Below are 26,965 nucleotides of genomic sequence, written 5' to 3'. Positions count from 1 at the left end.
ATAGTTCAAGAATACGAAAGAGCAATCATCTTTCGCCTCGGCAGGGCGCTTCAAGAGGCCAAAGGACCAGGTGATGTTGATGATGAGGATAATGGCGATGCTGATGATGATTGTGGCGATGATGTTGAGGATAATGGTGATGATGATGATGATTATGGTGATGATGATGACGATGATGACGATGATGATGATGATGACGATGATGATGATGATGACGATAATAATGATGATAATGACGATGATGGTGATGATGATGACGATGATTAGAATAAAATAAAAACCCTCTAAATTTAAATAAAAAAAAAACCTCTAAACTTAAAAAAAAAATCAGGTTTATTTTTTGTCCTCCCGTGCACGGACCAGTTCACAAGAGTTGACCTCAGGACGGTCTCCTTTGAAGTCCCCCCACAAGAGGTATTTATTGTTATTACTGTTATAAATCTGCTAATTATATATCTTTTAATTTTATTACCATTTAGCATTTTCATACTTAATTTTAAGGTGTATTTTTTTGAAGAGAATCTAGTATTTTTATACTTAATAATATTGTGTATTTTTCTGAAGAGAATATAGTGACTAGATGACAATTTGTCTTTATAGTTAGTATTCTTACTATAATTTCAAAAGAGTTTTGTTCACATAGATGCACACACACACGCACGCATACACCACACAGACACACACACGCACACAGACACACACAAACACACACAGACACGCATACTTCATCACATTCGTTCAACAAGTAAATCAAGTTCTGGTTTCTCTGTTTTTTTAAACATCGTGTTCCATTTTTTGACATTTTTTATGGCCAACTAATTTTTTTTCAAAATTTTTCTCTTTTGGATTTTATTTTTCCAAAACATTGCAGTTTGAAAAATACTATCTACCATTTAATGAAGCTGACATATTCATTCGTTCGTTTGTTCGTTCGTTCATTCACTCACTCAATCGTTAATTCTATCATTCATTCATTCATTTATTCAATCAATTAATCAATCAATTATTCATTCATTCATTCGTTCGTTTGTTAGTTCATTCATTCGTTCGTTCATTCGTTTGTTCGTTCATTCATGCCCCAATAGAATCCGTTTTACTGTACAGTCTTATTATTTAATGTCCTGGTTATGAATGTCCTGGTTATGACATTAAACTGACCCTCACTGCCTTGTGAGTGATGTTGGATTATCAAAGGCTAGGCCCACCGCTTATAACTGTGATTGCGTAAGGAAGGGCGTCCTGCGTAAAAATTAGCCAAATAAATTACTTATGATGGAATGGCGTCGAGGGGTATTTCGGTTTCATCATAGGTAGCCAAACGGCAACCCCCGATCTCGGGGAAAATGTCGTCTAAACGTGTGTTGTTGTTGTTGTGTACAGTCTTATTATTTGGTGTCTTTTTATTAAAAGTTTTTCTTAATATAGAATATTTTATGAAATAAAATTTAATTTACTTTGCAATTAAATTCACTCTCAACTTGTTCGGCGGAGAGTAAATTTAATTGCCTCTGATTGAGGAATGTTTTAATTGGATGGATCCAATTAGAAATAAATAAAAGTTACTGAGTCTCTTTAAAAAGAAATATTTTACCAGAATTCATTTTAAAAGTTTTGCAAATGGGAAATTTTTGGAATGATATTATTTGCTTGGGGTTCTATATTTTACATTAAGATACGACATGAGGTACAGAGGCGAATTAAGAGGGATTTTGTGTGGTAATACCTACTCCACGTAGCCAGAAGAAAGTAGAAATAGTTGAAGACTCTAAGTAAAAGAATGTCATCAGCTTAACAATTTGAAAATCATTTACCATGAAAACGTGAATTAGAAAAATTTTCATCATTTTAGGATTTTGGAATTTTGAAAATCATCCTCCCACCACGGAATTTTTGATCCGCCACTGTTCACGGGTAGTATAAGATGCTGTTACATTTGTTTGTCTTAAGGGGCAGGTTCAATTTCCCAGAGACATTTTGGGGCCCGCGGCAACAGTTTTCGCTCTGGTACCCTCCCTATTAGGGTTCATCGCGACACAAATTTTTCAAAAATGTTCTTCATAAATTTACCTCAATCTTTGTGGACCACCAATAAAGGCGGTCCTAGAAGTAACCTATGTATGACTGGTTCTTCTTTTTAAAATGAATGTTAAGGATTGGTCCGATTTTGTTCGGTTCAGTTGTGTTTGTTTTTTTGTTGATGTTGTTGATGTTGTTGTTGTTGTTGTTGTTGTTCAGCTTATGACGAGTTCTTCTTTTAAAAATGAATGTTAAGGTTTGGTCCAATTTTGTTCTGTTCAGTTGTGTTTGTCGTATTTTTGGATACTATAATAATATATATAATAATAATATATAATACAACTGTCTCTGGTCTTGATTTCAAACCTAACGAAATATAATCCATACATCTTTACGTGTTACATCTGACGCACTCGAAACAGTGTTGAATATAGATTGCATTCGCGGGGAGTTTTACTAACTATTCATAAGTGTTTGGTTCTCGACCATTTAAAACCAATTACTTTCTAATTAGATTTTTATTTAAAAGTGTAAACCTAAACATATTTACTCTAAATATAATAAGCCTTTTTTTACCTTTAGGAAGTTCATCAGTGGAATAAAACTTACAATAAAGATCATAGTACAAATGCTAACTTACATTTGTAAACCAAGAAATTATTACTTTTATAAGTTCAAGCCTTCGATTTTGCTTTGGTGACAGTAATTGTGGAGCCAGCCATTAAATGGCAGATGTAAACATACAAACTAGAAGACTAAAATTTTAAATTATTTCAATTTTTATAATGTAGGAGAGATAGAGAGAGAAAGAGAGAGAGAGAGAGAGAGAGAGAGAGAGAGAGAGAGAGAAAAGAGAAAGAACGGGGGGAGAGAGATAAAAAAAAGAATAAGATATAACAAATTTTTCAGGCATGGGACCGATAAAGCTGACATTTAATGATTAATTATAAGTGTTTAATGAATGAATTAATGAACGAATGAACGAACAAACGAACGGACGAACGAACGAATGAAAGAAAGAACGAACGAACGAACGAATGAATGAATAAATGAATGAATGAATGAATAAACGAACAAACGGACGAACGAACGAACGGACGGACGGACGAACGAACGAACGAACGAATCAACTAATGAATAAATAAATGAAAAAAAGAGTAGATAAATAGATGAATCCTTGAAAATTTGCACAAAAAAAGGATAAATTTTTTTTTAAATTTATATATTCTCTCTTACACGTATTATTTAAAGTTTTTTCGCTATTTTCTAGGATGGAAACACCTAGAAAATTGACACCTCAATATCTTATCAGCTCAGAACAACCTTAACGTGATTGTTAATCTTCTTGTCAACTCGTTCCGCGTTTTCTTTCCACTCGTCATCATCGTCGTCGTCGTCACCCTTGTCAATTTTTGTGTCATTCATTCATTCACACACACACACACACACACACACACACACACACACACACACACACACACACACACACACACACACACAAACACACACACACACACACACACACACACACAAACACACACACACACACACACACACACATACACACACACACACACACACACACAAATCCAACAAAAACACATACACATTCACATAAAACAAAAAAACTACAGACACACACAAACACTTAACATACAAAGACACACACCCAAACTCACACACACACACAAACTCACACACACACACACACGCACACACACACACACACAAATTTTCCCTTCTAGAGAACAAGAGTCTTATAGTTGGTGTACATGTTCGACGATAAAAATGACAGACCCAAAAATATTCTATAAAAAAAACGCTATCCAAGTTAAAAACTTTTTCCTAAATAAATGTCATCTAGAAACTCTAAAAATAACCAAAATAAGTCTTTTTGGCGCTTTTGTGGTAACTAACTTTGTAATTCACATCTATAAATCGGTTAATTTGTTGTTGCGTGCGTGCTTGCGTGTAGGTGTGCGTGTGTGCGCGTGTGTGTGTAAGTGTGTGCGTGTGTGTGCGTGCGTGTGTGAGTGTCATAAAATCTGCATAGATAAAACAATTCTACAAAGAAAAAACATTTTGATGTTAACAAACAACTCGCCATAAAAAATCCATTTTCTCCAGCATGACAAAACAATTTTCCATATAAGAACGTAGGTTAACTATTCTCTATAAAATTGCATAAATAAATGGCTTTACATACATTTGCAAAGACAAATAACTCTACACAAAATGAGCATAGATAAAAAATTTTCCATTTATCTACATAGACAATTAAATCTGTTCCTGAAAATAAATTCCTTTTGGCTGAAATAATTTGACGTAGACCAAAAATCCCAGACAGACAGACAGACAGGATGGTTTTCATGGACAAATAACATTTGCATGGTGGGAAAATAAATTAACCCTAGAAAATAAAATCTATTATGTATGTAAAATAAATATATACTATTCCTGCTAATATAATACTCCAATTGCTACTATTATTGTTACTAATACTGCTGCTGCTGCTGTTGCTACTACTACTGCCATTATTACTACAGCTGCTGCGAATACTACTACTACAGCTGCTACTACTACAGCTGCTACTACTATAGCTGCTACTACTACAGCTGCTACTACTACAGCTGCTACTACTACAAAAAGTATTACTAGTTATTAGTACCTGATTTAAAAGATAAAATTTAAAATGTGGATGTTAAAAAGATAGAAGCTGTTAGTAACCTTTTAAAAAGGATAGTGGAGTATTCTGCTATACAGCTGCTACTACTACTACCACTACTACTGCTACTGCAGTTGCTACTACTACTACTACCAAAACTACTACTACTACCAAAACTACTACGGTTAATGATAATAATCATAAGAATGAAATAACGGATGGTAATTCTTGCTAGAAAAATTTTTCGCCACGATATCATTACCGCATAGACAAATAATTCTACAAAGAGAAACAACTCCGAGTAAACAATTCCGTTGCATAGACAAATAATTATTACCATGTAAACAAACACCGGAAGAAGAAAAACAATGTGCGATAGTGATAGGAAAACGCAATTTTTTCATTTAAATACAAGAGCAAAAAACAAAGAAAAAAAATAGCCAAAGATAATAAAAATAATTAATTGACAAATGAAACATAGATAAAAAAAACACTGCAAGGAAACAGTAGCATAGATGAACAACGAGCGATAATTGAATAATGACGAGTTGTAAATATGATATGGAGAATAAATATAGAAAAAACGATAAAATAAAAAAATACTCGGAAAGAGTGACGAAAAGAATGAAGGAGTGAAAGATGGTAGATGGATAATGCTTGAAATGACAGATAGAAAGTTAAAGTGGCAAACAGAAAAAATGATAGAGAGAAAGAGAGAGAGAGAAAGAGGGAGAGATAGTAAAGAAATAGAGACGAAAAGAATAAAAAAGAGAGAAGGAGTTTTAGAGGAAGAAAAGAAACAAAGATGGTGAGATAGGTAGAATGCGAGATAAGAAACATCGTAAATATGAATGCTTGAAGAAAAAAAAGTAAAATGAATGAATGAAAAAATGGTGCACGGTCGCAAGCAAAATGCAATAAACCAATAAAGATTGAAAAGTTCGCCAAAAAATTATAAACAGAGTATATGTGCGACGGAAGAACAAACATTTTATTTATTATCGACCAACAATGAAAAATGGCAGCAGGGTCATGATAAATTTTATCGGGTGAAAAAATAAAATAAAAAGTTGAAAGAGATGGAAAGAAAGAAAGAGAAGGAGAGGGAAAGAGAGAGAAAGGGGGAAAAAGAAGAGATGTAAGAAGAAAAAGTGTTGAAGAAGTGTTGAAAAGTGTTGAAAAAGAAAAAAAGAGAGGAGGAAAAAGTACCAGAAAGAAATGAGAGAAAGAGAAAAGATAAAGAAAGTAAGAGGCGCTAGAAAGATAGAAAAAGAGATTGAAGAAGGCTAAAGAGAAAAAAGAAAGAGAAAAACAGAGAGAGAGAGAGAGAGCAAGAGAGAGAGAGAGAGAGAGAGAGAAGAGGATAGAGAGAGAGGAAGTTCGTTTCAAATAGAGACAAGGAAGTTTCACGACACGAATAAAAAATGAGGTTCGACTTTACGTAAATGTCATGGTTTGCGGTAAAAGCACATTTGACAAGGGTGGGTATAAGAGAGAATTCAATTTATTTTATTGTGATTTTTATTAATTTAGAAATTTGGTTTGACTTTTGTTTTTGTTAATTGTATTTTTATTCGTTTTTATTTTACCATTTTGATTAATTTTTGAGTTAATTGAGTAAATATTTTTAAATCAATTCAATTCATATGGTTTTATGATCATATCACTTTACGGGAATATGTAACGAACGACCAGAATCATCATTCATTTTCAATGCCATCTTAATCGTCTTTGTCATACTCGCTTGGAAATCGCCATGGTGACGATAACCGTGATGATGATGATGATGATGGTAATGACAATGGTGATGATGACGATGGTGACGGTGAATGAAACCTTTTCAGATTAAAGCTTCAGCAAATCTAATTTCACGCCAACCTTCAAACACCATGCGATTAATTAATTTTCTCAATTTAATTAAAGTCCAAAAAACAAATTAAAAATTCTGCACAGAGTCGGTGGCCAAACAAACAGTCAAACCAACAAATAAAAACCCTCAATCGGACCTCTCACAGAACCACCTGAAAAAATTTTATAAGGTCCCTGAAACTCTTCCTACTGGGTCCACAGCAACCATCAACACTCATCAACATTGTACACGAATACGAGCTAAGCGACGCCATACACCCGAAATATGAGGTAAGCGGGGATTTTTCGCATATTTGCGAATCAAACCAGGTCACTGCGAAAGAGCAGCACACCACTTTAACCACTAGGCCACCAAGCCACTTGACTGTATATACAGATTCAGATACTAAACATAACATGGCATAACTAAATATAAAATGATGAACTCAAGAATCAATATACTCACAAAAAGATTTGCTGCAAAACAAAAACAGCTAAATACAATCGCTAATGTTTACACACATAAATTATCATATGAACAGAGACGGATCTGGAAGAGCCGGAAGGGCAGTGTTCCTCGTTGTGAGCGTTATTTGTGTTGAAAGTTAGTAAAAGTGGTTGTTTACATAAAAAGTAGCGTTTTTAAAGAAAAAAAATGACATTATAAGTGGAAAAAAGATTTTAAGTAAAATTTTGAAATAGATTACCATAAAAGCTGCTCCCCCGTCAAATTGTTGGCCCCGTGGGCCCGTTGAACATTGAAACATTTTTCCAAATATTTGTGAAAATTTCCCCCCACCCGGTCTTAGATTTTTATTAAAAATTCTCTCTCCAAGTTATCTAGATCGGCAACTACAAACAAACACTTACATGACCGAAGTTACAAAACGGCAGCCTCAATAAACGACATCTAAATACGTTTAAAGAGCCACAAAAACTGCACATTGTCTCACACATATCACACGCCAGATGAACTATGCACACCAGTTTCAAAAAACCCACCAAACCTAATAATTCACGAAGATTTGAATAAATTGCTCATAACAATTCCACCAAAATGACCTCTTTGACCTTTCTTGACCTTCACCTCAAACGACCTCTCGTAACATTTGCACCTGCATTGGAAGCCAAGTCGTCAGAGAAATGCCTAGGACGTTAACCTGTCCACAAAAATAAGAAGGAGACGACAAAATGTCACAAAAGCTGACAGCGCATTCATTGTTGTCAATATTGACATTAATCATCATTGCTATCATCGTTGGAGTTGCTATCTCAGTAAAGAAGCAGACGGAGGAACTACTATGAGTCTAACAAGCACATATACTTTATTAATTTACCAGAGTCAAAAATTTTTTTTGGGCCGGTTTAGGCTTTTTTTTAGCTTGTTCCATATTTTTTTAAAGTTGCATTTGAAAGGTATTACGGTCGGTAGGGTGGGGTGGAGGTGCTGCCTCAGAAGGTATAATAAGGTCTTGTGAAGTTTAGCATTTGTACATCTGATTGCGATTAATTTTAATTATTTTTTAAAAATATTTTATTTTATTTCTGTGGTCAAGTTTATTTTTTAACATTGAGAACAGTTGAAAAAAGTTGGCAAACTTAATTTCTGTTATAGATCTCATATATTTTTGGATTTTTCTTACAAAATTTAACGCTGTGGGGTGGACTGAGACAGTTTCTAATCCAATTTCATAAAAATTTATATGAAGATTTTGTTTATCTTGCCGTAACTCTGGCTAAATTTTTTATTGAGTCCTTTATTTCTGTGGTCAAGTTTATTTTTTAACATTGAGAACAGTTGAAAAAAGTTGGCAAACTTAATTTCTGTTATAGATCTCATATATTTTTGGATTTTTCTTACAAAATTTAACGCTGTGGGGTGGACTGAGACAGTTTCTAATCCAATTTCATAAAAATTTATATGAAGATTTTGTTTATCTTGCCGTAACTCTGGCTAAATTTTTTATTGAGTCCTTTATTTCTGTGGTCAAGTTTATTTTTTAACATTGAGAACAGTTGAAAAAAGTTGGCAAACTTAATTTCTGTTATAGATCTCATATATTTTTGGATTTTTCTTACAAAATTTAACGCTGTGGGGTGGACTGAGACAGTTTCTAATCCAATTTCATAAAAATTTATATGAAGATTTTGTTTATCTTGCCGTAACTCTGGCTAAATTTTTTATTGAGTCCTTGAGCAATATCTTCCACAACGCCTCTGATGAAATAAGAACAATTTTACTAATATAAAATTAATTTTTTTTTGTAAATTTGTTACAAAAAATTATTCGCTATCTCGATTTTTCAGTTTTTCATTTGAATGAAATCACATTTGATTATTTTTAAGTTTACTGATTCTGTCTATTGTGTAATTTTGTTTCCAATTTCCATCCAATCTTTCTGCATTATTTATCTTTAATATACATTAATATCTTCTCTTATTTTATCTCTACCATAGAATAATTTTTCAATTCTTCTTCAATTTCCATCCAATTATATTTCTAATAAATTTTATAAAGATATCTTTATTATTTTATTTAATTTTTTTTTAATTTTAACGCTTTTAAAAACGAAAGTTTCTGTAGGCAGTTGCAGGCCTACCAATTACACGGCAGTCTGTGAAAGCTTTGTTACGTCACCTTCGTAAAAAGTAATCATAAATAAATAAATAAATTCTTTTTTAGAATAAATTTTTTGAAAAAATCAACAAGAAGTTATTACAAATACAACAAACTGAATATTAATAATTTAAACATCGATTAATGTGAAATCTACAAAAAAATGAAATTAACAACACGCACACATGCACATACGCGCGCGCGCACAACATACGTACATGTGGATTGAAAAACGTAAAACCAACAATGTTGAAAGTGTGAGCGGATTTTAAAACTCAGAACAAACAAACGAACGAACGAACGAACGGACGAACGCACAAAATACTCCTTGTTGTATTTACAGAAGGATATCATATTAAGTGAGGACTAGAGAGGGAGAAAGAGAAAAAAAGAGAGAGACAGAAAGAAAGAGATAGAGAGAGAGAGAGGGAAAGAGAGAGGCAGGAAGAAAAAGATAGAAAAAAGAGAGAAAGGAAGAGAGAGAGAAAAAAAGAGAAATAAAGAGAGAGAGAGGCAGGAAGAAAAAAAAATAAAAAGAAAGAGAAAAAGGAAGAGAGAGAGAAAAATAAAAATTAAAAAGATAGATAGATAGATAGATAGATAGATAGAGAGAGAGAGAGAGAGAGAGAGAGAGAGAGAGAGAGAGAGAGAGAGAGAGAGAGAGAAACAAAATACAGTAAGAGCTTGGAAATGAAAAAACCAACAAAAATAATAAAACAAATAATAATAATTAAATAAATGAACCAACAAATACATAATAATACGGAAATAATACTGAGAAAAGCATGGAAACAGAGGAATGTTAGCCATGTCTTCCTGTAGGTAAGCAAGCAAGCCTTTGTAGAACATCTATGGAGGAATATTTAGGTTCGTTTGGGGATAGCTTCCATTTCGTTTTAATTATTTATATATTTATTCGTTTGTTGGTTCATTTATTTTTAATTAATTGTTTTTTTTAATTAATCAATTTGTTTGCTTGTTCGCTTGCTTTTGTTTGTTCGTTCTCTTTTATTTATTGATTGATTTAATTTGGTCATTTATTTCTTTAGCCAGAATTTATTTTTTACTCAAATTAATTTCTTTTTACAAATCACTCCATGTCTTCGGCCTTTCATCCGATCTAGCTAACTAGGAAGCTGTGGCAGAACGATGTGTATATAAACCAGGAAATGACGTCACAAATGTAATGTGAATGACTGAGTGAATGAATGTGCAAAAAATGAATAAATCTTTGAATGAATGAATGAATGAATGAATGAATGAATGGATGGATGGATGGATGGAAGGATGGATGGATGGATGGATAAATGGATGGATGGATGGATGGATGGATGGATGGATGAATGAATGAATGAACGAACGAACGAACGAACGAACGAATGAATGAATGAATGAATGAAAAAAAGCTCAAAAAAAAGAATAAACGATTGAATGAATTCAAAAACATAAAAAATAAAGGAACGATAGAGCCATTCAAATGAATGAATGAATGATCTAAATGTGTATATGAATCTGTGCGGGCACGCATCCCATCCATCAATTGATGGATGGAAACCGTTTGATTGATTGATGCATGGATGCATGTAATCAGATGAATTGATGCATCAATCCAAGTTGTGCTTGTTCAGATGGCAATGGTGTGTATGTGTAATGGAGTCCAATCCGGTAGCCCATGGAGGTAGGCAGTTGAGGTGTTTCACAATGAATTTCAGTTCACGTAACGAGGCGGTTCGTATGCATGGACGAACTCGTTGCACCATTTATATAAATCGCAACCAAATTATAAATAATATGACTATAATATTAATAAGATTATGTTTTTTAAATTAAAATTGTGAAATTATAAAGTTTAACCGGTTTTAAGCTTGTGTGACAGCCTGAAAAAATGTTTTCCTTAATCTGATGGCTCCCAACTCGAACACATGTTGAAGATAAGTCTGGTGCGGTCAGCTGCTACTTAGGTAAAACTGAAGATTAAATGGAGCGCCAGTTCAAGCAAACTTTGCGAAGATAAATTAAACGTTTGAAAGATTAATTCGTGAGATTTAAGAGAAAACTTCGAGTGAACAACAAAACAAAAAGTTATGCACATCAATAAAAACGCTATAGACACGTACATTCATACATACACACATACATACATACGTACATACATAACATACATACACACACACATACATACATACATTTTCTAAAGGAGTTCGAAAGTGAAGAAAAAAGATTCTAAGCAAGGTAAGAATGAATAAAAATGGCTCCAAATGTAGAAATAAAAAAGAAGATGTGGAGAGAGAGAAAGAGAGAGGAGAGTACGAAGGAGATCGAAAGGAAAAGAGAGGATAGAAGAGAAAGTGAGAGAGGTAGAGAGAGAGAGAGAGAGAGAGAGAGAGAGGGAGAGAGAGAAAAGAGGTTCATGTTAAATGATCACAAATGTTTGGCCTGTCTATCCGGCTGCCTGTATACAAGAAAGGCATTCAAGTACAAGCCTCTCCCTCCGACCGGTCATTCACAGCTGTTCGAACACGTTCACTGTATGAACCAGTGCAGATTTAATTCTATATAAACCTTCAGTTACGATTTACAAACTAATTTGTGTTTATTCTTTTTTGTAATTTTTTTTCGCTTACACTGCACAAGACTACGCCAGAGTGTAAACAGCATTGCTTTTAAATTGAGTTCCTTCAAGATTTGTCGCAAGTAGCCCATGTTTGAGATTTCATTTTGGTTCGTATCGGTCGCACTCGGGATGGGGAACAATGCACGCCTCTGTTGTTTTGAAGGGGGAGCTCTTATTGTAGCAAACACTTGAATTTTAAACAGACACAGAACGCTGCGAAATATTTTATTTGCTTTCAAAACAAGAAACCAGTTAGGAGACGGGATGTGTTTATTTGTATGCTGGAATATGTGCTAACAATCAGACAGACACATACATGCATAAATAAAACACGGAACACAGACAAAATAAAATGACATGTTAGTTAATTTTGTGTACATTTGAGAATGGAGACAAACGAAGGAAGGTGAGATGGGAGCACTCTCGAGTAACATATCAAGTTGTTGGGATGGTTCTCGAGTCGGAATTAAATAGCACTTGGTGTATTTGAGCTGTCTGTATGGGCTACCTCAAGAAATAATTTTCCAACTATCAATCCAGTTGATTTATGTTCCTTGAAAGATTTTGAAGCGAATGAATGTTTGCGGATTTGAATTGTCTTTTTTTCTTTGTTTAATGTTCCATTCTGATCAAAAATAATTATCGTAGTTTTGAAGGTTGTAGATGTAGGGTTTTTAAGAATTTTATTCAAAATTTTTCTAAATCATTAGAGATAGTTCACTATATTGTAAGTAGGGTGTTATTAGACGTGAATAAATTAAAAAAAATTCAAATTGATAATTTCGGGTACATTTTTTAAGTTAATACAATACAGCTTGCACGTTTCAGCGCCAGTCTGCCCATTTCAACTTGTTATTCTCAATGGAAATTGAAATTTCAGTTTTTTTTCTTTACGGTTTTCAAAAGTTCATGCAAATGAAAATTTTTAAATCATATTTCAATAATTTAAATTGAACATTCCAGTAAACTTACCATCATCAATTTAGCTTTTTAAATTTTTTTCATTTAGAAGAAGCAGAAATTAATTCTTACACATTGAAGTTTAGATACTACCAATAAGAATTTTAAAAAATTAATCACAGTTCCCAGTTCACGATTACACCACACACACACACACACACACACACACACACACACACACACACACACACACACACACACATACACATACACACACATATACACACACACACATACAAACACACACACACAGAGTCATTCATATCCAGATTTTAATGATCCGGGCAAAAAGCAAATGCATTAGCGGCTGTGCATAGAAATGCATCTGTGAGAAGCATTCATATTGTTTTATTTAGTAATAATTGTTATTTATGAGTTTATAGACCGTACACCAACATGTTTATACACTGTGTTTGTATACCATTATTTCAGAATTATGATTTGTACCTACACAGATGATAAGTTAGTGTTTGTACATAAAAATAGTTTCGAAGTAGTATCAGTAAATAAAAATTAATACAATAATAAGCAAAAGATCGAGCCACAACCACAATCGATGAAACAAACATACAAACAAACAAAAAAAACAAACAAACAAATAAACAAACAAACATACAAACAGATAGACAAACAAACAAGCAAACATACAAACAAACACACAAAATGGAAAAAACAGTTTATCATCATTGCTATCGCACCTGGATCATTTACCCCAGTGTTTCCCGACGTGAAGTGTCCGCGGGCTAGTTCGTTTTCAGGGGGCAACAGGGCTTTACGGGTTAGAGTCAAAGTAGAAATAGTTTCTCAAAAACAATTTGTGATAACAGGAAAAAACTGTTTAAAATCATAAAATATAATAAAGTAATGAAAAATAGATGATTGATTGAACAAGTGAAAAGAAGATGATCAACATTGTTTTTGGAATGACGGGCTTCCGGAGGGCGAGGCAATAAGTATCGGGCGACAACGCAGCTTTACAGTCAAAAAATACAAAAAAGTAATGTATCTATAATATGCATGTAAACCAACTGGCAATCCATATAAACTTACAAGTTGTTTAGGTTCAAATGATCCACACTCACGTATTAAAAATTCATAAATTGAGATCAACAACATGTAATAAATACTAGAAATATAAACAGACCTTGAAAATTGAGGAAAAAAAATGTACTAAGATACGCATTCTGGCAAAATCAGACAGACACATATGCAAACGGATAGACAAACAGACAGACAGGCCAACAAACAGATCAGCAGAAAAAGAGAGAGAGAAAGAGAGAGAAGGGGAAAAAAAGAATTAAAAAATTGTCGTAAATAAAGAGATCATGCTATCTTCCTGGACATGACAACTACAAACAAATGTAAACATGCCTGCACGCATTTGAACCAGCAATGTACAAGCTACATACATACATACATACATACATACATACATACATACATACATACATACATACATACATACATACATACATACATACAAACATACATACATACATACATACATACATACATACATACATACATACATACATACATACATACATACATACATACATACATACATACATACATACATACATACATACATACATACATACATACATACATACATACATACATACATACATACATACATACATACATACATACATACATACATACATACATACATACATACACATATATTAAAATAATCGTTTACCCCTTACACGTTTACCTCTGAATGTCTGAAAAATTTATAAAAAGGTGACTTTAGACTTGAAAAGTTTCGAGAAATTTAGTTGTAGCAATTAACATTAATGTTTCAAATCAGGACACAAAAACGAACTTACAAAACTTTCGGTTACGAAAAAAATTTGAGATTAACTTTACTGTTGTTGTGTAAAAGATAATTGCCTGAATCACACAGCGAAGGAAGTTCCGAGCTAATTTTCCCCGACACCTTTTTGTTAGTTTATGCAAATTTCGTCACGTCCGTAAAAATAAATTGGATTTAGGCTTCTGAAGAAATGTGTTGGCCAGTGGGTGGGTTTTTCAATATGCGTGAGGTGATGGAATCTGAATTAATTAGACAGAAATGAACTTGATATCAGTAGAAAAAAATTCTGAGAATATTCTCACATAATAAGAAACAAAATAATTTCAGTTTCGTTTACAGAAAATCTTTCCATTGCAAAAAAACATCCTGCAAAGTTGTCTCAATCCAAGAAAACAAAGACAAATTTTTTACCGAGTAGAGTAGAGGTAATAATTCAGAAAGGCAGCACACCGAATGACCTCATTAATATTCATAAAGTCACGTGATCCAATTCAAGCAATCATCTAGTGTGTTTCATACATATTGTAAAATAAATTTGTATTTAAACTTCTACATGTGTAGCTATTTATTTTAAATTAATGCAACATTTTTTAACCAAACTTGTGTTCTAAAAAGTTACATTTGTAACGACAAAAACAGCTAAAAAAATTCAACAAAGTATTTCATCATACAAACTCAAAAAATGCAAATACTACGAAGGAAAATTATTACAGGCTTGAATAAATTTTTAAATTAAAAAAAAATAATTGAGACATTCCATTCATAGGTTATTTAAAAGGTACGTTGAGAATGTAAGGTAGGTTTCACCGATGTACATATTTTTTTGTCGGCAAACTTTATAAACACATTAACTTTATAAACATATAGTACTATATGTTGTATGCCATGCGTCGTTAAATTGGTTAATTATGAATAGTTTTGTACGGATAAGTTAGTTGGTTGGCGAGTGAGTTGTTTCAGTTCGTGAACTAGAAAAGGTTGAAAGAAATCATAATAATCTATCTGTGTGATTGGTGACTTGATGGAAAAGAATAGAAGATGAATGACAAGAAAGGTTATATTTTCGTTGTTTCAATTTCATAAACTTTATAACTCCTGCTATTTCTTTTCGCTAGAGAAAGCTATTTAATACAACCGAGCTTTATAACTCGATAAAATATAACGTATTAGCCTAGTGGTGAACGTTATTATGATATTTATAATTGTATAATTATAATACATATATGTGGATAAAACAAAAAGTATATATCACATATAAACAACAATCAAACAAACATTTTATCAAGTTTTAATTCACCAAATTTAATTTACTATAAATTAATTTTTTATTAAGCTAAGGAAAGAGACAAAAGTAAGTGTAATAATATCTATAAACGCCTGTTTATCTACCATGCTTGCTGTTACAGACAGAAAGCAGTTTCGTCCTAAATAACATTGACGTAAATAATTAAATATAGAGTCATTCGCTAGGTGGTTATAAAATTGTCACCTCGATTTATCGAGAAGTAATCTTATATGTGATTGCGTTCAAGGTGAGTTATTCAGGCGGGTGAAGAAACTGTTCTAGAGCCGGTTGGATGTAGGTGACAAAATAAAGTTGCATTAATTTAATAATTTAGTTTTTAGTAAATTAGAAAGTTTTAGGTTTGTTTTCCAATGTTTTTCAAGAAATGTCGCCAATGTTAGTGCTAATTCCGTATGAGACTGTTATCTATTTATTGTCAGTATCTGTTAGATGCAGTATCTTACTCTAACTGCAAATACCACGCAAGATTTCAACAAGCGTATGCGTCACTGCGGAAGAATTTTTGTAAACAATTAGGAGACATTAGAAATATGCAATGATTTTTTTCTATTACTTTATTTTATTATTATATTGACAAACTTTTTTATATTTAGTGTGTTCGAAATTGAGTTTAAGCATGATGATCAATAAATGAAACTTTTTTTCATATTGACAATTTTGAAATTTATCTCAGAGGGCCACATGAAACGGCTTAGCGGGCCGGGTTGCGAACCGCGGGTAGCCAGTTACATACTCCTGGATTAGAGTAATCACGTTTTAACAGATCTTTACAATATCTCTTTACAAGATTGACCTGTTCCAATAACAGATCAAAATTCATTAGTAACTAACGAACGTTATACTTAAATAAACAATTAAAAATAAATTTGAAAAAATAAAAAGCCGATTAGATATTTATAATTAAAATAAAGCTGTTGATATAATTGAAAAACTAAGCAAAAATTAAAAATCATTCGCTATTTTTAATGCAAATGCCGCCTCATTAATCTATATGGAAATGTTTAAATGTATAATTGAATTTACACGGAGATTCGCTGATAATAAATTTGAACATATTTTTGAGCCTAGGGCAGGCAAAGGTATTTTAACAATGTTAATTGGTGTGCATGAGTAATAGTATTATTATAATTATTATTATTATTATCATTATAATTATTAATATTATCTGATTATTTGTATAGTGATTTTTATGAAGTATGCACACATTTATATATTAAGATGGTTGTAGAGGTACGTATGATGTGCGTATGATATGCTTATATCTATCCATCTATCTATCTATATATATATATATATATATATATATATATATATATATATATATACAAAGAGTATTCGTTTGAATGTACACGAACGTACACTGAGAAATATTGATCGAGAGTTGGTCGGTAACAACAAACAACAACACCACGACCATTCTTCGTACACACGTTTCTTCTTCTTCCCGCTGATGTGGTGGAGTATGTCACTCGTGTGCGCGTGTGTGCGTGTGCGTGCGTGTGTGTGTGCGTATTCATTTGCGTGGATGCGTGTGTTTTTTGTGTAAACGCCCGCAACATCCCCACTTTTCCTTTATAAGTGCGAATAAAAATGTGTTGTTTTATGTAGGAGTGTGTGGTTGCGTGCTAATGTGTCGTTATGTGGTTTTGTTTGTCGGTGCTTCCAGTTTGTGTGCGATTATATATATTTTTTCATTTATTAGAATAACTCCAATTTCTGAGAACATGTACTTGTAATGTATTCTGGGCAAAATTTTATTATCTTATCTTTCTACTTTTTTTATTTAATAAGTTTTATATAGCAAAATAAATAGTGTGGGTGGCAAGATGGCTCAATGGTTAAAGGCGCCTGGTCTTGCCATTGCTATGACTGGGTTCGAATACAAAGAGATCCCGCCTATCATATGCAATGTGTATGATGCGTGGTTTGCACGCGTATTCATATACGCTGTGTGTGTTTGTCGTTGAAATCTCTGAAGGAAACGCAAAAAGAGAGAGAGAAACCTTTAACCTTTTAAATAAAACTCAATCCAATTTACGCTGAAGTAAAACTTCATCAATTCACACAGACAATAAACATTAACGCACAAACGACGTCCAGCCCACACACACGCCTAAAGATTCAGGTAAACTAAGCCACAAACATACACACACACACGCATTTTTATCTCGCACTGTACAAAGGTCAAACTCTGACAAACGCATCTGTGCCTCCAATCACAGATATTAACAAAAGATTCAGTAGCAGTAGTGCATGATTTATATGTTATCTGTCTAACGAACACAGATAAACACACTTACACACACACTTACACACACACACACACATAAACACTCGCAAGAACACTTACACAAACAAACTCACACACACGCACACACACGCACACATACAGATCCTCACAAAAGACTCAGTGACGGTAGCAGTCGATGCAGTGGTCTACTACCGCATCTCGAACCCCATGATTTCGGTGGTCAACGTAGAAAATGCCGCCAGATCCACGCAACTTCTCGCCCAGACCACCCTCAGAAACATCCTGGGCACCAAAACTCTGAGTGAGATACTGACTGATAGAGAGTCAATAAGTACCATGATGCAGGTAAAGTGTGATGTATGTGTCGTGAATATTAATTAGGTGTCTACTTTGGCTACTGAATATTAATTAGGTATCTATGTTGGCTACTACTACTACTGAATATTAATTAGGTATCTACGTTGGCTACTACTGAATATTAATTAGGTATCTACGTTGGCTACTACAGAATATTAAATAGGTATATTATGAGTAATTTAACTTTTGATTATTAGTTAGACATTTTTTTAAATAATTACAATGGTGTCCGACTTGGATACTGCAGGGCAGTGACCGGGTTCGACTGCAAGGAATTCTTGCTTATGACACGCTATGTATGCATGCAGTTCACGTTCTTCATTGACGAACATGAAAAATCTTAGAGGGAATTGTGAAAAAAAGTGCATGAGATGGTGTGAATTGAATTAATTGACATCGTAGCAAAACACCCTTCAATTTTTACATTTCGAATGATTCAAAGTAAGAGAAAGCAAATCCGAAGTTGAAAATAACAACCGTTAATACGAATAAAAAAAAATTCAAAGTCATATTTTTGTGGTCGTTTAATTAATTTATAACTTCGACTCTTAAATTTCATTCGAGGTGCATTTTTACGAGTGAAGTTTTTATAAATTATTAAAGAATTCAACGAACATCAGTTTCTAAAGAGAGTGCATTCAAAATTTTTTTCCAATTTTTTTGCACTGTCAAAATTTCCACTGAGAACCCGTTTGGAAGCATTCATTAAAAAAAACATTTGCTTCTGCTTGAAAAAGTTTCAGAAAAAATTTAATAAAAATGTAAATCGACTCTAAAACTAAGAACAAGTCTATTAATAATGCCAAAAAATTCAATTAGGAATAAAAAAAATAACTGAATAATTTATCAGCGTTCTTATTTTATAGTGTTGGGCAGAAGAAATGTAGGCTGTGACTGTCTGACATCTGAGAGGCTTTGTGACAAGCAAATTTAAGTATTTCAGTATTCAATTCGACTGCACCTTGTATCATCAAACAAGTTGTTTATTCAATGAATCCGTGCTGACAGAGGCGTGTGACTTCGGATTGAGAGTCATCCAGACGGTCTATGCTTTTATTCTCAAATTTTTTTACACATCAAGTTTGTCAGTAGTGGTATTAGATCATACAAGAAAATTATTGTAAGCACATGGACGAAGTTTCTAAAAATATTGTGGTTTGTTTGAAAGTTTTTTAAAAGCGTTGCAACGAAATGACGATGTTGCGGATGACAACTGTGGAATGAAATAATTTTAGAACCACGTCTGCTGGAAGCTTTTTCAATCTATATTTTTTCATTTCGAATGTTTTGTTTCGTTGATTAGAAATGATATTTTGGAAAAATTACATTCTGATAGTTTTTTGGGCCGTATAAAAAAGACAGTTTGAACGTAATAAAACTTTAGTGCCCAACAAATCGGTTTATTAAATGGAGTTTGTTTTGGTGAAAGTTATAAAAGCATTGAGCGACTTTATTGGATTTATTGAAGAATGTCTGAAAAGCTGTCTTTGATTTTAAGTTTGGATTTAAAAAAACGTAAAAGTACAATTTTACAATTTTTAACGACTCATTTTAAATTTTTTAAAGTTTTTTTTATACAATTTTCTTCTTGAGCCAAAATTTTTTGAAATTTGTTAAATTTAGATGTTGTGCGTGTTGAAAAGTAACAATTGAATAAATACTCCATTATAAAATTATATAAACATCAATGATCAATAATTAAATTAATTGATTAATTGATTAATTGAAAATTGATCGGTAGTATCTATTACAATCTCATTAATTTGTAATCTAGCAAAAACTCCTATGACAAACGAATAATATATGTAAATGATTTACCAACATCACCCACCCAACGCAGCATGTTCTTGACGACGGTACAGACCCATGGGGTGTGCAGGTTGAAAGGGTTGAAATGTGAGTTTCTTTTTTTAACTTAGTACAATTGTTAACTCATGAATATTAATCATGAACATTAATTAGGTATCTCACGAATAGTTAATTAGACAATAAATTAGTTATTTCATTGTAAGTTTCTATTTTAAATTTAGTAACATTGTTAGCTCATGAATATTAATTAGGTATTAGCCAGTTAATTATTTATTTAGTTGTTAATGAGTGGTTAGCTCGTGTATGTTAATTAAGTATCTTGTTTATCTTATGAATAACATCTAGTTAGCTTATGAATACTAATTAGGTACCTTTTCAATGTCTCTATTATCATGAATTTAGAATCTTGCGTTGATAAGTGTCTTTGTTAGTTCGTGAATATTAATTTTGTATCTCATCAATATCTCTATGAGGTACCAGTAATTTGGAATCTTGCTTTAATTTAATTACTTCACCAAATTATGTCTGGTTCGCATTTTGCATTTCTTTGTATTTATGCGGGCACCGTGCCAGGAATAGCTGATGTATGTGTGTGTGTGTGCGTGCGTGTGTGTGGATGCGTTTGTGTGTGTGTTAGTGTGTGTGTGTTGCTTACGTATTTATTTATGTTGAATCTTCTGAACTTTGGAAGAATGTATTTGACCTTTAACCTTTTTTATGCTACAAAAGTGAAACTTTTGAGGTTACGGCGAACACGATGAAAGCAGCAGTATGGATGACCTTTAACCTTTTTTACCTCTCATCAAGCATTCATTAATCAATAAAAATTTGAAATATGGAAATCCCTGAAAAAACTCCCCACCTCTGCAAACCCAAAGTCGATCATAAATATGTGAATGTTTTTGGGATTCTAATGCAATGTGATTCGTGTACTTTCTCGATGTACGTTGTACGTATGCTTGTAAGGAGATTGTAAATTTATTAAAAATCTGCTAGCATCAAAAGTCAGGCACGGATGACATAGATTTCACTCTCGCTCTCTCCCCCCCCCCCCTCTCTCTCTTTCTCTCCCTTTCTGTTTCTCTACTTTGTTCATTTTATTATTTATTTAATTTTTATATTCAATATTTATTTAATTATTTATTTAATTATTTATTTATAATATTTGCACGCACGGCAGCAAGGACGTAAGACTACCAGTCCAACTTCAAAGAGCCATGGCCACTGAAGCTGAAGCTCAAAGAGAGGCCCGGGCAAAGGTCAGCCGTCTTTTTTTATTCATTTATTCATTCATTCATTTTATTCATTTATTTATTCATTCGTTCGTTCATTTATATATTTATTCATTCGTTCGTTCGTTCGTTCGTTCGTTTGTTCGTTTGTTCGTTCATTCGTTCATTCATTCATTCATTCATTCATTCATTCATTCATTCACTCTCCCATTGATTCATTTGTCTGTACGCTCATTTATTCACTCCACCCATCCACCTATCCGTTCGTCAATTCGTCTGTTTGTTCGTACATTCGTTTTCCCATCCATCCATCCATCCATCCATCCATCCATCCATCCATCCATCCATCCATCCATCCATCCATCCATCCATCCATCCATCCATCCATCCATCCATCCATCCATCCATCGCAAATACTTGGAACTCATTATCAAATGAACTTGTTGAGGTGCAATCATTGAACAAATTTAAAGCAGGCATCGATTGTTGGATGAACAATCAACAAATCAGCTGTGCTAGCATGCCTGACATCATGCTCTCTGGATAACCTCCAGAACAGCATTACTGCTACTATTACTACTATAAATTTGTTAAAAAATTCATGAACTGAGTGTTGATTAAAAAAATTATTGCGAGTAGTCGAAAAAATTTAAAAGAAGCGAACAAATCTTAAAACTTAGGCAAACACCCCTGCTACGGTTTTTTCCATTGTTTTTGCATTGGAGACAGAGAAGCTTAAACTCCTTGATGATTACGTTGATTTTGTAACCTTTCAACGTATATACCAAAATTTGATGTCATTTTATCATCCATAAACCAAACAATCTGTTATTAAGTTTGATTTAAAACTTAATCCCCTATACAATAATTATGTCTAGATTATCTGAATTTAAAAAAAAACATTAAATGCGGCATTTTTGTGTCATTCAGTTATGCAGAGTTGAAAAGGTTAGAAACAGTTAGTCAACATCTTCTAATACAAAATAAATCATCATTGAGTTGAGATAACGAAAACTAAAAAACACATTAATGTATATCTGCTGACAACGTACAAATCAACAGCCAAACAATTCTGTATTAAAATATGCAAAGTATCCGATATCTGATTTGAAACCATTACGCCATGTTATTAGAAGCGCATTTCCATTTCACCAGGTGGTATTAATTCGAATTTGTAGCTAAAAATAAGGCGAACCGTCACTTTTTTCCTACAGAAAGGGCAAGTTTGAATTTCTCGGATCCAATTTTCCAGGCACTCGGGATCAAAAATATGCTCGCAGGATAGTTTGAGGACAAAGGATTCCTCTTCAAACTCATCCCAGCAGATCGGGATGGTGTCATTTACAATGAAATTGGAAAAATAATCCCGGAAGTACTGAAATTTGTAGACTCCCTCAGTTCTGTATTCGCTAGGGCAATAATTCGCGTGGTTGACTTCTGCGCTGAAATGAAGGCCATGGAGATGGTAACTGTTAGACCAGATTAAATCTTTTTCACTATACTTTTTCATATGTAATTATGCTGAAATTCTTGCCTAAAGTGTAAAAATTCGCATCTCTCTTTGCTCGTAGATGATCTGCTCGGCTGTATGCGATTCAATTCTGACAGACGATCACTGTCCGATGCCAGGATGCTCGCAAAACGTTCCACATCTTCTTCAGAGAAGTTCAACAGTTCTAAATTTTCATTCAAAAACAGCCTGTACGCTTCTGCATAGATTTTTCTATGATTTTTTTCGAACTTTTCACTTTTTCAAACAAACATATACAGCTTGAAAGTTGTAAATTCCTGGACTCTGTGTTAAGTAAAGCACAAAGCTCTGTGTCGATTAAATTTGGTGGACAAGGAAGGCTATGCTCGTTTTGTTGGGCAGTTGCAAACATCAGTGGATGAATGAGCCGTCAGTTTTTTTGTAAAATTAACTTTACAACAGTTTAATTCTTTTGCAGTTTAAACAAAGTATTTTACTTTATGAGTTACTATCCATTCGCGAATACATTTAATTTTGACGCTTTTTTCAATCGGCTTTTGCTCGTAACGAATTTTTATCTCATCAGTAGATTTATTCCAGAGAATTACAATCAGGATTCACTTCAAAGTTTCAAACAACACATGCCGTAATACTTAATATTTAAGATTTAAAATAAGTTTCACATTAGTAAAGTTTGAAAACTTTTCCAACATACACGTTGGATTGCGTGGAGAGATGGAGACGTCTTTGAACGCACTTTCCATTTTTACGAGTTTTAATAAAATTATACTCCAATTAGACACTTTGATGCAATGAAGATAAAAGTTGTTAACTCAATTGTCCAATTAATTAATCATTTTATTTGTATATTACTCATAAAATCATTCACATTAGTTTTAAATTGTAATTTTAAAAGAAACAATTTCATAGCGTTAAAATAAAAACAGGAAATTATTTATTCGTTAAATAGGTGCTGTTATGGAAATTTCTAATTTTTTTCTTCTTCAGCTCAACGCTGAACAGGGTCGTTTATAACTCAAACCGCACTCAGATCGGTGGAGCAAGCATTCCCTTTGGTCAATTTTTGTTGATTTAAATTTAAAATATTATGGGAGAAATATGATGTTTTCATTCATATGTTTTGTCAAGATTTTGGTTACCAAACCATGAGGATGTTATTATAAAAATAAACAAACTCATAATATATTTATGTGTAAAAGATCACCAGAGCTGGAATCAAAATGTTATATCACGACCCTTCCTCATGGTTCTTCAACGTCTTTTTTTAAAAGGAGACTTTTAACCACGGATACCATCGAAAAGATGGTCCGTCTTTCATGTATTTTTCTTTCTCTAAGATTACTTTACCGGCATTAGCTTTTATGCCTCCAGAAATGACAAAAGCCCTTTCTCCAGTGATTTTTTTGATGTTTTCATTCGGATGTTGCGATTGAATTTTGATTACCAAACCATTTTCATGCTCAGAAGATTTAAATACTACGTGAATCTAGTAAAAATTTCCAGCTAGGTTCACTATACCAGCGCCACTTTCCAAAAAATATTTGAAATGTAGAAAGAATGAATATTTCTGTATAAAGACTTAGTTTTACAGACTTTAACAGCATTGCTCGTAAAAGGAGGCCATGGTCCACCCGGCTTTTTAGATTCTCCACTGCATCTATGTCATTTTAATATATCACTTAACAGTTTCGGCACTGGACAAAATATGTTCATTTTAAATTACTTCAAATTTGGTGATTAAGAAAATCAATCTTACGCAGCCTTTTTCATGTTCCGCGTTAACTACCGAATGCATTTTTATGGAGAAAACATTATTTCCGGTTTCATGGAGTTAGCACCGTTTTTATAGTATCGGCATCGGTATTGCCGGCAATATTTCAATATCGGTTTTGGTACCGGCAACACATTTATAACCGGTATATATCAATCAATCTTCGTTTTGCGTCCAGAGACCCGGTCTCCCGAGGTAGGACGTTGTTTTCTTTGCATCAACTTTTTGCGCCAAATTAGACGATCAGTTGTATCCATTTCATTTAAATTTTTATTGGTATATATTGGTATAGATATTGGCGATACAATTTTTTAATGTTTAAAGTTAAAAACATTTAATTTTTTGTAAGTTTATAAGCATTATAAATTTATCTTTCTGACATTTTTTGATAATCATTTTACATTCGCTAGATCATCCTATTTAACACTTTATTTGCAGTTATTGAGCTAGTGTAACGCATAAGGCTATTATGCATTTTCTGACATTTTTTGATAATCATTTTACATTCGCTAGATCATCCTATTTAACACTTTATTTGCAGTTATTGAGCTTGTGTAACGCATAAGGCTATTATGCATTGAATTGTAATAAACGTTAAATTCTAAACAATTATTTAATAAATTTGTCTTTAATTGCTGCTTCAAAATTTTAAAAACAACTCAAATCCTTGTAAATCACCTCAAATGTTTGTAAAACATTAGGTACATATAAATATATCTAATGGAGCTAACCTGTTGCAAGAAAGGGTTAAACGTTGATTTTGGAGTCCGTCGTTCGGGCTGATAGCGTAAAATGAGTTTAAGAATTTTTCCAAGCTTAAGTGAAACTTTTGACAAAATCGTAAAAAAAAATAAAAAATTTTCCGTGTTTTCCTAAATCGCAAAACAAGAATAAAATTTTTCTTGTCTTAAGTGGAACTTTTGGTAGGAACTTTTGGCTACCTCCTTCTAAGTAATTTGTTTTTGGATATTTTTATTATTTTTTAAAATGCTATCCAGCAAAATGCTAAGCATTGCTGCAATTATGAAGCGATATCCGATCAATCTTTACTTCATTCCTGCCAATCATCATGGCGTCGTTGTTAATTTAATTTTCTGCCACACCGGCCTCGCTTCACGCGTCATGTGAACAATGACGTCAGCCAAACAACGGAAGTATTATTTAGGTTTAGGCTACATCGCTATTACTAACTATTACTGTAACTACTACTGCTGCTACTACCACTACTACTAATACTGGTCTTTATATTACAAAAGGACTCGAACTTGTGTCGAAATGGGACATATTTCAAAGTTTTTATTCAAGCGATAACATCAATTTTTATGTTTTTTATTCTTTTCTCGATAGAACGACCGATGAATGGAACCATGCAAAAGCTTTCATTGTAACCATTAAAAAAAATAACACTCATCGTACAACTCATTATAAGACAGGTCCACATTCTAATGCACACACACGCACACCACATACACACACACACCACACACACACACCACACACACATCACACTCATACACGCACACATACACCACACACACACACACACACACACACAACTAAATCATTTTTTGAGCAAACATACTCTACGAAGCAACCCAATTACAAGTCAAGAATAAGAACTAATTCTAATTCACCTCTTAGAAACAACCGCATGCGAGCAAACAATGTTGAATGTTAACTATAAAGTAAACCTAAACAAGAAAAACAAATTCAGCAAAAAAAAAACTCTCAACAAATACCAAAATTAAAACATTAAAAAACCCCCACCAGGTGATCGCAGCGGAGGGCGAGAAGAAGGCCTCCCACGCGCTGAAGGAAGCAGCTGACGTCATCAACCAATCAGCGAACGCCCTTCAACTTCGCTACCTTCAAACCTTGACTCAGATATCAGCCGAAAAGAACTCGACCATCATATTTCCGCTTCCGGTTGACCTACTCAACGCGTGCGTGGGCACGAAAAATGGTGGTGACGCAACGTCGGCCGCTGCAAGCGCTCCACCCGCCAACGACGACGATGACGATGATGAAGATGACGGTGCTGGCAATGATAACGCTGCTCTCAATGATAATAATAATAACAATCGTGATGACGATGATAATAATAATAATGACGACGATGATGGTGGCGACGACGATGTCGATCGGCGTATTTTGTCGGCGTCATCTTCGACGGTTTTCGAGCCGGTTGTACCGACCTACTTCTGA

General features: G+C 33.4%; 1 protein-coding gene across 1 annotated transcript; it reads left to right on the top strand.

Annotated features, from left to right (window-relative positions):
- On the top strand, positions 1 to 26,965 carry HELRODRAFT_86412 (hypothetical protein; the record flags this gene model as incomplete). The annotated part of the gene is made up of 6 exons (XM_009027801.1): positions 1 to 70; positions 332 to 414; positions 18,241 to 18,444; positions 20,297 to 20,352; positions 21,446 to 21,524; positions 26,531 to 26,965. Coding segments are annotated over 6 exons (927 nt in total), but the record flags the coding sequence as incomplete, so codon positions are not given.

Source organism: Helobdella robusta (assembly GCF_000326865.2).
Source record: "Helobdella robusta unplaced genomic scaffold HELROscaffold_51, whole genome shotgun sequence".
NCBI lineage: Eukaryota > Metazoa > Annelida > Clitellata > Rhynchobdellida > Glossiphoniidae > Helobdella > Helobdella robusta.
This window is presented reverse-complemented; position numbering and strand designations above follow the sequence as displayed.